Source organism: Plasmodium berghei, assembly GCF_900002375.2.
Source record: "Plasmodium berghei ANKA genome assembly, chromosome: 10".
NCBI lineage: Eukaryota > Apicomplexa > Aconoidasida > Haemosporida > Plasmodiidae > Plasmodium > Plasmodium berghei.
The window spans coordinates 548,266-562,249 of NC_036168.2; the positions used below are offsets into that span (position 1 = coordinate 548,266).

Sequence of the window (13,984 nt, forward strand, 5' to 3'; positions counted from 1 at the left end):
AAATAAAAATTAATGATATATTTATATACATAAAAAATATTAATATATGTCTATCACTAGTTATTATTATCTCCTATTTTGCACACTGCAAAAATTAAATTAAAAAAATTAAAATTGGAAAATACGGAATGTACACATATCTTAAGTCATCGCATAGTTCATTAGCACAAATTTATTGAAATGAAAAATTAAGAATTTACATATATTTATTTTTTTTCCCTTTTTTAAAAAAAAGGAGAGTAAATAAATACAAATAGAATACTTCACATGCACGATTGTCTATGGAAATGATAAAATAGTAATAAAATGTGATCCAACTTATTTAATAAATAAAATAAATAAACCAATAAAATAAATAAGTCAATAAATAAATAAGTCAATAAATAAATAAGTCAATAAATAAATAAGTCAATAAATAAATAAGTCAATAAAATAAATGAACATATGTGTGCATATACATTATAGTATATAGGATAAATGGTAGTGTGGCAATCTTAAGCTCATGAACTATGTAATATTTGAAAATGATGAATGAAAATAAAAAGTTAGACATTATTCGGAATATGTTAAACACATTATTGGGGTCCACAGAGTTTGAAATAAATAATAAAAATGATGAAATAAAAAATATGTTAAAAAAAAAATATATAGATAAATCAAAAAAGGTTATACACTTTTATAGGAGTTATATGAATATATTAGAACAAAAAGAATTAGAAAAATTTTCAAATTTATATGATATAATATTAAATAATTCTTTCGAATATTCTGAAAAGGATAACATAGATACATATATGTATTGTAATATATTTCCTGTTTTAAAAAAAACTTTTGATTCTTTTGTTTTATATATATCTAAATTAATAGACCACAAACATGATGAAAATTATAAAAATATAATTAAAAATATTAATCCAATTTTATTATTTTCTCAATATATTATACGTTTAAGCAACGATATGTATTCAGAATCAGATATTATAGATAATAACCAGTTTGATATCCAAATAAGCAATGATTTATTAGAAAATCCAAATAATATATTAATTAATAATATAAATAGCAATATTAATGATCATAGTATTAGTGGAAATTATAATAACACTGTTTTTTTTGAAGACCAAAATTCTAAAACAGAAGAAGCTCATTTCGAAAAAGAAATACAAAATTTTTATAGTAAATATGATATATTAGAATATGAAAATAAATTAAAAGAAAAAGAACAAAAAAAAGAAATATTAAAAACTATTTATCATAAAAAAAATTTATTATCTAAAGAAGATATATCGTTGTATAATGCATATTATGAACAGCATATAAAATTGCGAAGGAATAAATTTCGAGACTTATTATCTTCTACATCTGTTAATTTAAATGATTCAAAAAAGTATGAAATTAATGCAAATCGTAATTCATTTAGCATTTATCTAGATATGAAAAACAGGCAAAGTGTTATTGAACAATTTGAAAAAAAGACAACGGAATTGAAAAAAAAACAAAATGATGAAACCACAGAAATAGATCCTAAAAATATAAGCAGTTTTGATGAAATAATAAAAAAAATTGAAAAAAAAGAAAGTTGTGATTTTGAAAAAAAAATATACACATTACTTAATAAATGGATAAAAGAAGAAGATGGACGACGATTTATAATAAATCAAAAATGTAAAATAGAACCACTTTTTAACGAATTTAAAAAAATAAATCATACAATAACAGATAAAGATATTATCCCTTTGATATTTTTTATAGATAAAAATTTATATTTAAATTATTCATTAGTTAATCAATATAATTATAATAGTTTTTATTATATTTTTCATCTATATTCCTCTTTTTATTGTTCGGACACTAATAGCATAACATTTAATGAATTATGGGATTTTCTAGTTTCTAATTTACCACTAAATAATTATTTATATAAAAATGATATTATAATAGGATTTAAAAAATTTGAAAAAAGAAAAAAAATTATTAAAAATTTTCATTTTATTATATCTTTCATAAAAAATTTTTTAATACATTTTTTGATAGACATATTTTTATTTATTTCTAAAATTATAAAAATTGAATTAAATTCCACAAAATTTTTTGATATTATTCAAACAAATTACCATAAAATAACTTACTCCGACAATTTCTATCTTTACATAAATTCGCTATCTCGTTTTTATTCATCATCTAGTAGTTCTTCTAAATTATCAAAAACATATATGTCAAATACACAACAAATATTAGAAGGCAATTTAAATCTAAATCAAAAGAAAATTTCAATTGAAGGAAAAGATGAATTATCTATGAATTGCAATGTCAACAATTCGATAAACAAACAAAATATCCAAATAACTAAAAATAACAATAATAATGATGAAAAAAAAAAAAATATATTAACACATTTATTATTACTTTTATGGGGTATTACCATTAAATTAAATATCCCATATGATGATCTAATAATATCAGATGATATATCAACAGATATGGATGGAGAAATAAACGAGCAAATTTCCGAATCCTCAATTGATAGTTTAAATGCCAAAGAAAAAAAATGTGCATGTACACAAGAATGTGAAGTAAAAGATACAGAATTTCAAAAAACAATTAAAAATAAAAAAATGAGAAAAAGGCGAAATAAATACACAATAATGAATGATCACACATACCAAAGCGATCATAACATCATATGCAAAAAAAATAGAAAAAAAAATGGAGAAAAAAATGGAAACAAAATGGAAAAACGAAAAAGAACCTTATCACTAGATTCGGAACATACAAAATGGAAAAAAAGAGACAGAATATGTAAAACAATTAAAGAACAAATTAAAAATAAAAATAAAATAAATATAGATACTTTAAAAGAAATAAAAAGTAAAAAAGATGAAAAATATTCTCATTATTTATATCAAATAAAAAAAAAATATAAAAAAAAACGTTATAATGAAAAAATAACAAATTTAATACATTCCATTGTAAAATATATCAAACCAAAAACAAAAAATCATTACGATACTATTATTAATACAGTAAACAAAGGTATGAACCACGTTTTTATAAGTATGTTTAACGAAGAAAACGAGAAAAAAGATGATATCGCACCTCCATTAACTCCTTCGGTAGATATTTTAAAGGAAACAGATAATATGCTATATATAAATAGTTTTATACAAACTAATATTATAAAAAAAAAAAAATGCATAAATCCGATCCTTCTTTTGTGTAACTTAAAATTATATAAAAAGAAATTCCTTAACAAATTTAATACGGACCATATTTATTTATTATTATATTTTGTCTATTATGTAAATAAAAGAATAAATGAAATTATTAATGAAGAATTTAAACACCCAAAAGAAAACTAAGCTCATTTGTTGAATAGCCAAACAAAGGGAGAATGCAAAATGTATTACGAACAGAAATAAACACATTTCAATGGTACCATCCTTCTTTTGTTTTAAAAATTTATTATATTTTATTTCCAAAAATAAATATATGCTAAAAATCTATTAACCACAAACTAGATGCTATTACTTTGTATATTTTCACTAATGTACCCAAAACTACCTTATACGTTTCGTGTTTGTAAGGAAATATATTCCTTTCCAAATTATATAATATAATATTATCCAAAATATGCACATATAAATGTTAGTATATTTGTTCCAAGTTATTTACATAAAAAAAATATTACGGTTTTCGTAAATACATAAAAAAAAGTATATGAAATGTTTTATTTTTAAACATATCAATAATGCAGATGTGCATTATTTTTGATAATATATACATATAATGTAACTGATCAGTTTCTAATTAAAATATAAACTTAATTCCATTATTTATAAAAATATTTTGCTTATAAAAATGGAAAAATAATAAAAAATATATATAATTTGTAACCCATTTAGACAGAAAAATATTTTTTTCATATTTTCTTATGATAAACGGTATTTTCTCATTTTTTATTATTGAGCATTCGTTTTTTATTAAATTTACGACTTCATTATGATCCAATATTTCATTTTTATCGCACTCTTCTTCAATCTGAACAAAAAAAAAATTGCACACAAAATTAATAAAATGTGAAAAAAAATATGAACAATTAAGGTAAAGTTAACGAAAAATCGAAAAAAATTCTTACCATACTAGCCAAATCATAAATTATGGCATTAACGAAATGAAGAGGAAGTTTATTTTTCCAGTTGGATAACCAACTTTCGGTGGGCACCCAATAATCTGATGAATAAGCGAAGAAAAATAAATAGTGAAATTATGAATAGCAATAAATAGGGTACCTAATGATCTCAGTGCATATAATCTAGGGAAAAACATACCTTTGCCTAAGTTTGGAGTGAAAATAAAACAATCTTTTAAGGAAACATCCAAATTATTAATGGAAACAAAAACATCTCTGTTCTTTATAATGGTATAAACAAGATTATAATTATCATTTAAATTGTGAGATAAAATATTATTGATAAAATCCAGTAAAAGAAATAATGCATAATGGTGATGTTGTGATGATAATATCCATTCTTTTTTTAATATTTTTTTCAAAATATTAATTATACATTCACAGGAATATATGTTCATTGATTTTATATAAACACTGATATTTGTAAGTATAATAATAGACATATCTATAATTCGTTCGAACTTTAAAAAATATATATTGTCATTAACTAACAAACATAAAGCATATATTAAAAAGTCAACATAAGTTTCAAATTGGTGCACATTTTTTATAAGGGAATTTATTTTTATTTTTTGATTATATTTTTGATTTAAATTTTTACATACAATTGAATTTGATGATAATTTTAATATTATAAATAAGCATATATATATTAATCCATCAATTTTACGAATATTAAATTCGTCACATTTGTTTGATATATTAAATTTTTCGTTGTTATAAAAATATTTTTCATTATTTAAATTTTCAGTTTTTATATTGTTCATATGTTTTTCATCATTTCCATTGTTATTAAAACTTTTACTTCCTCCATTTAATGGTTCACTTTTTTTTATGTCGGAAAACAATTGCATTTCTTTCTTTCGTTTATTATTAAAACATATTAATATATATAATATATAAAATAAAAACATACTACTATTATGATTTTTCACATATTTTACAAGCAATTTATTGTTATTCATAATATTCCAAAACAAGCATAAATAATTGTTTATAAAAAATATATCTTCTTCATAATTTTCAAAGTATAATTTATAACTTATTAGCATATTTAAAACACCTTTATAAATATATTTTATTGAATTTAGTTCCAAATTTCGTAACATAACTAAAAATATATTTCTTGTTTGTAAATATTTTATTTTTTTACTATTTTTTATATACTCATAATAATCGGTATCCTCATTATTTGCACTACTATTATATCTATTTATTGATAAATAGTTCCTCTTTATTTTCAAAGCGCGTTTTAAATTATAAATAGCTTCTCTAACTTTAGATTTTTTACTACTATTTCCTTCATTTCCATATTCCTTAATGCTATCAGAAGAATTATATGATTCTTCAGAAGAATAGCTGCATATAATTGAATCAAAATAATAGAACCTCTTTAATTGCTTAGCACCAACTTGCTCAGAATTATTGTCATTGTCCTCTCCATTTTTCGCTCTCTCCTTTTTACTTTTCACGCTTTCTTCATTGGCTGCTTCCCTTTTTGGCTTACCAGAAAATTTTTTGACCGAAAAAAAATAGTCTAAAGCGCTATTTATATAATGCACTTTTTTATTATTTTGTAAAACAAATGGATTAAAATCGATTAATATATTTAAAACATGAATGCACAAGTTATAAAATTCTAGATATGTATCATTATAAAAATAAAAATTGAAATAATTAAATTCGTTATCATAAATTACATTTAATAATGAAATAAACAAGTTGGAACTAAAATATATATCCCCACTAGTAAAAAGATATAAATACATATTTTTTTCTTCTAAATAATTATTATTATCATTATACATATATGAACTTAAAAGTATTAATAGACATTTTAATATATTTATTCTATTATTAATTAAATTTAAATCAATAGTGTTATTATATTTTATAATATCTTTGTCATTATCCCTTCTATCACTAACTTCACAATATTCAATATATTTTATATCATTTGTAAATATGTATTTATTATTTTCATTACTATTATTAACCAATATATTATTTTTATTTGGCCATTCATCAATTTTATTTATTTCTTCATTCATTTCTTTATTATCTCCAACATTTTGAGTTTGTTCGTTTTCAAAAAATTCCTTATTTTTATTTTCATCATTTAATTTATTATTTATATTATATTCATTTATCGAATTTGTAAAAGTAGCATTTCTATTATTAGTTGTAATAATATTTGAAGTTTCAGCATTGTCTTCATATGTTACTAATTTGACTAGCCAAAGTTTATATATATCAATAGTATTTTTGGCTAGTACAATATTATTTCGATGTTTATAATTATTGTGATCATTCTGATTTCTACTATTAATACTTATATTTTCAGTAAAAAGGATTATTAATAAAAAATTAAAAATATGTAATATCAAAATATTATTACAAACATAATTTGTACATACTAAATTTTCGAAATTATTTTCTTTCCACATTAAATTAAATATTTCTTTTTTTTTATAATTATATTGAAGTACTGGAAAAATACACAAACATATTTTTATACACACATTACAATCATTAATATATTTATCATCCTGCCCTATAAATCGAAAAGTAACAAAATTTTTACATAAAAAAAAGTTTATATAAATTAGCTAACATTATTCATACAAAAATAAAATTATGTTACCATGAAATATGCAAAACGTATATTTATTTTAAAGGTACATATGTATTGTTTTCTTTTATAATAAAATGTAACGTCATATTTTATCAAACCCATCATTATTTGAAAATGCATTTCACACATTTCCATGTATATTTTTTGTGGACAAAATGGCATTTAGTCTTAACCTGTCAAAACTCTTTCCAGGGTTGTTATTAAAAATTTAAAAAATAAAGTCAAATGTTCTACATTATCTACAATATGGTTAACAAAATAAAAATCATATTGTTTGAGATTATTATAGGAATATAATAGTTCTGAATATAAATCAGTTTCATCAAATTTCTTTGGATTCGATTTATCAAAAACTGTGTAAATGTGTTTTGCATTACTTTGCCCCATAACTCATGTTTATTTCTTAATAACGGTGTAATGAAAAAAAAAGAAAAAAAAAGTAACCAATATAAAAATAATAAAATATAAAATAAAAACATTTATCAAATTATAATATAAATAAAATTATAACTTACTACTTATTTTATTATACCAATCTATATATTTTTTAAGGAAAAACGCCAAAAAAAATATATATGCATGCTAAACCGCCCTTATACTAATAATATAAAATGAGTATATGTGAAAATAAAAATATTTTTCAATTATGTGAATAAGAATAATATAAATAATATTTTTTTTAAATAACAAAAATAAACCAATTAATTTTTGTAAACTAATATGCGTAATATAAATTATATGCATGTAATATTCCTCCTATTTTTCCATTAAATCTAACTTCAAGCACCAAAATATATCAAAAAAAATGTCAAAATATATTAAAAAAATATAAAAAACATCCAACAACTTTAGCATTATAATTTGCCAAAATTTTAATAAAAACATATCATTTAGTTAAATGAAAAATACAAAAGTACGATTTATGTATTTTCCTTTTTTTTACTTATATTAAATAATCCATAAACTTTCAAGTACCCAAACAAATTTGAAAAATATAACTCATCAAAATGTATACGCTAAGATATTATTTGGATGAAAATGGGAAAAGAGTTTATACTATCAAGGTATAGAAAATATATAAAAACAAATTAAAAAAAATCAAATATGTAAATAAATATAATTATATTTTTTTCATTTAGAATATATATTATTCATGCCTACATTGAATTATAAATGTTTATCACAAATATGTATAATAGCACCTTGTAATATCTTTGTTTTATTTTATCCCTTTGGCATATAAATTATACTATGCTATACTATATTATTATTATTATCATTATTTGTTTTATTTATTTATTTAGCATATTGTCAATGGAAATGTAACATTTTCGGCCCATCCTTGCCGATTTTCCCCAGACGATAAATTTTCATCTCAAAGAATAGCCATTAAAAAGCGATTTAATTTGTTGTAGGTTTTTTATAATGTATATTTGATAAATAATATATTACAGAAAAGATATAATTTATTTATTTCTACCATATTTCATCATATATATATATATATATAATATTAAATCGTGAAATTCTGGACAGGAAAAATCAGTTTATTATTGTATATAATTAAATATGTGAAAATAATTGAAATTACTATTTTAAGTAAACTTTATTTTTTTGATAAATATATGACGAGGAAATATTATTATATTCCATATATATTGAATTAAGTTATTATTATATCCTTGAAAATATTAAATATAATATGCTTGAATTAAGTTATATACTTGTTTTTGTTTTTTTCAAACAATAAAAGAGAGCAATAATATATATGCATGTATTTAAAAAATTATTTAAGCATATATGAATTAACAGTGTGTGTATTTTTTTTTTAAAGTAAACTTCGCCTTTTTCTACATACATAAAATATATTATATATCTTTAAAAACACAAATAAATATAAAATACTTGTAAATTCTATAATTTTCATTTTTTTTAATTATATAAATCTAACAAATTATGTTGGATATAGACAAATATATAAATTACAAAACTATATATTGTGTTCTGAAAAAAAAAATAAACAATTATTTCCTTATACTATTTTTTATCTTTCCCATGTTTTAATCATTGAATTGAGCGAAAATAAAAAACAAAAGGGACTATAAAAGTCGAAATACATTCTAATATTATCATTAAAAATAATATCCAAATAAAAAGAAGCAACTAGAACGATTATATATAAAAAGTGCATGATATCGTGTATGTTAATATATATTTTTTTTGCTTAAAATTTGTGTTGTAAAAAAAATATAATTAACAATATATATATCCAATTTAAAAGGAAATAAATAAGTAGCAATTTTTTGAAAATTCTTTAACTTAACAAAAGGTATATAAAAATGTATTTTTTTTTTTTTGGGGGGGGGGGGGGGAAATAATTATAAATAACTGTATGTCATATTTTAAGTCAAAATAAATTGACATATATTTGTGCAATGAGGATGCAACAAGTCAATATTCCGTCTTTTTTCACCTTTATTATTTTTTTTTGTAATTTCGAGAAATATATGTCTATCAATTTAGTTATATACACAAATATATTCGTATAATCTATTTATTTTTAAAAACATAAAACAAATATTTTCCAAATTCTGCATACACACATACATATTTAAGTAAATTATACAAATGAAGGATATTGATATTTCCACTTCTTCAGAAGATAACTTAAATTTTTATTTTGGAAAAAAACAAAATAAAATGTGTAATGTTAATTTATTTGACTCAAGACTTTCAGAAAAAAAAAAAAATAATAAAATGGAAAGTGATAATTTTTATCAGGATGTAAAATATGATATATTAAGAATTGAAAGAAATATAAATACAGAAGTCAAAAAAAGAATTGAAGAAAATAAAAATATACAACAATTAATTGAACGAAGTGCTAATGATATGATAAATAATGTACTAAATAAAATAACAACAAAAATAGAAAATATATCTTTAGATTTAGATAAAATTATAAAAAAATGTGAAGAATTAGAAAAAGGTACAGGACAAATAAAAGTTGATTTGCCTACGAAAATACAAGCTGAACTAATAACCTTAAAAAGAGAAATATTTGATTTTCATATTATTATAAATAAATATCTGCATAATAAAAAAAAAAGAGATAATATATTATTTGGTAAAATTGAAAATATTGATGCATATATAAATAGTAAAATTCAAAGTGAAATATCTTTTAAACATGAAGATTTATTAATTCTTAAAAATGAAAGTGAAAAATTATTAAATTATGATTTGGATGACGATATTAATTTTAAAAATTTATTTATTGATGAAATTGAAGAAATTAAAGATGCTCTTAGTTTAACAATAAAAGAGAGAGAAAAATCAGATGATGATATTATACAGGTAATGATTAAAAAGTTTGTGAAATTATCCTAAATAGTTTTTATTTTTTTATCATTTTATTCCCTTATGAATTGTTTTACTTTTTTTTTATTTTTTTATCATTTTTTATTTTCAAGGCAATGAATAAATACACAAGCATTTTGCAAAAGGCGTTACAATCGGTCATTGCACGAAGCAGTTAATTTGGGAAAAAATAAAAAAAAAATAAAAAAAACATAAAAATGTAAAAAATATACAATACAATACTAAGATGGCCCACTACATATAATTAGTTTATTACAACATTTCATTTTTATTCAAATATAGAAAACAATTCCCTTTCCCCATCATCCTTATGCATGCATAACAAAGTTGCTTTTATTTTTTGTTTTTGTGTTTTTTTATTTTTTTCATTTACAATTCTTAAAAACAAAAATTGAGATATTAATTGTTTGATAACTAGCTTTTGTGCCAATTCCCGCTTTGTATCCTTTTTTATTTCCACTCTTCATAATATTATATATGCACTTAATATTTTTTAACATTAATTAAAAGTTTGTTATTTACATGTTTAGCTATTTTTCCACTTACTATTGTAAATAAATATGAGAAACAAATCATAAATAAAAATACCAAAAAAATATTTTCTCAAAATAGTACGAATTTTTAAAAATAAGAAAATCCCAAATATGCCCTCGTTTCGAATATTGTTAAATTAATTTACGTCTATAATTATGTATTTTGTGATTATCCAGATTTATGGAAATTCATATATTTTTTTACATTTTTTATATTTTTTCACATTTTTTATATTTTTTTACATTTTTTATATTTTGTTTTGTTAAAGAACAAACAAATATATTTGTAGTTTGTATAGTAAAAAAACTAAAGCATAATAATATGTACACAAAAAAATAAAGTTTATTTGACAAGCATGCATTTTCATATTTTTATTTTATAATATATAATATACAATTTTGCCGCAAAAATTAAGTACATTTTATGGGGAAACTTAATTTATTTTCCACATAAAAAAAATAACTAAAAATACAAAAAAAATTATGCGCACATTGTATAATATACCTTCTCATTTCCCTTATCCCATTTGCATCAAGTTATAATATTTTTTTCAAATTTTTTTCCTCACAATTTTCAAAAAACTAAATGACGATCTGTTCAGGATGTGGAATAACCACAGGTGCTAATATATGTTGTCCTGTTTGTTTGAAACATAATAAAGAAGCATTTTATTGCTCCCAAGAATGTTTTGAAAAAAATTATAATGATCATAAAAATATTCATTACTTTATAAAACTTACAAATAATGATGATTTACATAAAAAAAATATATACGAAAATGATAAGAGCCCAATTAGTAATAATCCCAATTTATCTATAATAATTTTAGACGAAGAAATTGAAAAAGATAAATTAAATGGAAATACAAAACTAAACAATTATTTTTTAAAAAAAAAAAAATCCGATAGTAGCACTATGGATGGTGAAGGAATGAACGTGATAATTGACGGCCTTAACAATGAAATGTTAAATATCGAAAATATTGGAAAAAAAAATGATATGCATATTTTTCAAGAAAATCAAAATAAAGGAAATGCAGTTTTTTTTACAAGGGAAACTAACTTAAATAATGTACAAAATGATGGGGATAATATAGAGTATAATCAAAATACCAAAAATTTAATGTTTGAAAATTACCAAAGAAAAAAAAATTATCATAAATATAATAATGTTAAAAATTATTATTTATTTGATACTATGGATAATAAATCTAAAGATCAAGAAAATGAAAGTATTAATAAAACAAAATTTAGTAAAAATTTTTTTAAAAATAATAAAATTTCATCTTATATTAACACTATTGCAGGTTATATATATTCATATAAATATAATATTATATTGCCATATTATCAAGATATACAAAATAAAGATGATAAAATAAATGTCAAAAATAATAATAAAACCAGAGTTAAATTAACTGACAAAAAAATTATGGAACTTAAAAAACAATTCAAAACTAAAAAAATATTTAAAATTGCGATTTTACTTATTCTTATTTCTATTATAGTTATTATATCTACTTGTGTCTTTTCATATATATTAGAAACATCTCAAAAAAACATTTTAATGAATTCTGAAAATCGATTAAATCAAAAAAATAATACTAATAAAGATTCTGAAGTAGCTGATTTGAAATCATATATAACTGCATTTGAAGAATTACGACAGGAAATTTATGAAATGAAAGAAGTTCTATATGCTCACAATATACAAATAAATAAAAATTTTCATCTTAACAACTCATATAGTATATTTGAAAATTTTAGTAAAATAAAGCCAATTACTCAAATTCCACACAATAAAAGAGTAGCAGATAAATTAAATAGTTTAACTTCACACTCTTTTTATGATAATAATTTGATTAATTCAAACACGATTTTTGAAAATGATACACCAAATTCACAGAATAATATTCACCCCCCAGCCCCGTTAGTACAACACCAATATGAAGTTAATGCTATTCACGAATTAAAACATACAAACAATTATAAAATAAATGTAGATAATATTGATGAAAAAAACAATTCACTAATACCCGAAGAATTACAACCATTTAATGCACCTCATATACAAAATGTCGGGAATTTTGACGAAACTGATAAATCCCAAAATTACACACATACTATTCACCTCGAAAAAGAAAATGAACAAAATATTTCAGATAAAGAATCGATGAAAACAAATGAATATTCTAACCAAATTGATGATATAAATATAAATGAAAGCCTACAAAATAAACCTAATAATTTATTAACAAATCAGAATATTAATACCGAATATGAACAAGCTACCGAAATAAGGCCAATTATAAATGAAGAAAACCCAACTACCAAAAATTATATTGCACAAGATAACACCTATGTGAATGAAAATGAAAATATAATACATAATCATGATATAAAAGAAAAGCATAAAAAAAATTCATTTCAAATAGATGATAATGAAAACCGTGAAAACAATGATAGGAAAAATAATATTAATAAACCAAATAAAAAAAAGCAAAATACGATTTAAAAACTGATACGTCAAAATTAGCGTAAAAAAAGGTACAAAATCGCATGAACAAGTCATGTAAATTTAATTTTTTTAAATAAATATAAGATTATTCGATTGCTCTAGTAAAGCATGTAAACATGTTCAATTTACAAAATGAGAACCTACTAATAAACATAAAAGCTGACCAGAAAAACGCACAAGTATATATCTTAATAAATGTTAAATACCTACAGTAACTGCATTTTTATATATAGACAAAAATATGTAGCTATTTTACAAGCGTAACAAACATGCATATACAATAATATTTTTATTTTTTATCTGTATTATAAATGTAGACATATACATATTTTGATTGATTATTTATGAAATGAGTTTCAAAAATATGGTATACATACCATAGCTTTTTGCGTAAATACATTTTAACTTCTTTATCAATATTATGCTTAATATTTTAAGCAATGATAAAATAAAATTAATGTATTTATTATCTGATATTTTACTTGTTTCGTTATTTTTTCATGTACTGTGTGAATACATGTTTATTTTTATATTTGACTACGCTTTTGTTTACAGCTCCGTTTAACATTTTCATAATTACATATGATATATTTACATTATTATTTATTTATTTTTTTAAACATAAACTCTTCAAATTATGAAAAGGTTTTATCATCATTATTATTTTAATTTTTTATTTTTTGCCTTTAAGTAATATTTTGTAAAAAATAAAATAGAGCAGGCACATA

General features: G+C 20.5%; 5 protein-coding genes across 5 annotated transcripts; 4 read left to right on the forward strand and 1 right to left on the reverse strand.

Moving 5' to 3' along the window:
• Positions 1-524: 524 nt before the first annotated feature.
• PBANKA_1011700 (conserved Plasmodium protein, unknown function) lies at positions 525-3,359 on the forward strand (the record flags this gene model as incomplete). The annotated part of the gene is made up of 1 exon (XM_034565195.1): positions 525-3,359. The coding sequence occupies one exon, from the start codon at positions 525-527 to the stop codon at positions 3,357-3,359; it is 2,835 nt and encodes a 944-aa protein (XP_034421916.1).
• A 448-nt stretch (positions 3,360-3,807) lies between these two features.
• Positions 3,808-7,211, reverse strand: PBANKA_1011800 (HID1 domain-containing protein, putative; the record flags this gene model as incomplete). The annotated part of the gene is made up of 4 exons (XM_034565196.1): positions 3,808-4,038; positions 4,136-4,230; positions 4,329-6,743; positions 6,998-7,211. 4 exons carry the CDS (start codon positions 7,209-7,211, stop codon positions 3,808-3,810), a joined length of 2,955 nt encoding a protein of 984 aa, XP_034421917.1.
• A 620-nt stretch (positions 7,212-7,831) lies between these two features.
• On the forward strand, positions 7,832-8,239 carry PBANKA_1011900 (H/ACA ribonucleoprotein complex subunit 3, putative; the record flags this gene model as incomplete). Its single annotated transcript, XM_034565198.1, has 2 exons — positions 7,832-7,888; positions 8,129-8,239. The coding sequence occupies 2 exons, from the start codon at positions 7,832-7,834 to the stop codon at positions 8,237-8,239; spliced, it is 168 nt and encodes a 55-aa protein (XP_034421918.1).
• Positions 8,240-9,452: 1,213 nt separating this feature from the next.
• Positions 9,453-10,363, forward strand: PBANKA_1012000 (SF-assemblin, putative; the record flags this gene model as incomplete). The annotated part of the gene is made up of 2 exons (XM_034565199.1): positions 9,453-10,181; positions 10,298-10,363. The coding sequence occupies 2 exons, from the start codon at positions 9,453-9,455 to the stop codon at positions 10,361-10,363; spliced, it is 795 nt and encodes a 264-aa protein (XP_034421919.1).
• A 961-nt stretch (positions 10,364-11,324) lies between these two features.
• PBANKA_1012100 (HP12 protein homolog, putative) lies at positions 11,325-13,253 on the forward strand (the record flags this gene model as incomplete). The annotated part of the gene is made up of 1 exon (XM_034565200.1): positions 11,325-13,253. One exon carries the CDS (start codon positions 11,325-11,327, stop codon positions 13,251-13,253), a length of 1,929 nt encoding a protein of 642 aa, XP_034421920.1.
• Between the last annotated feature and the right edge of the window lie 731 nt (positions 13,254-13,984).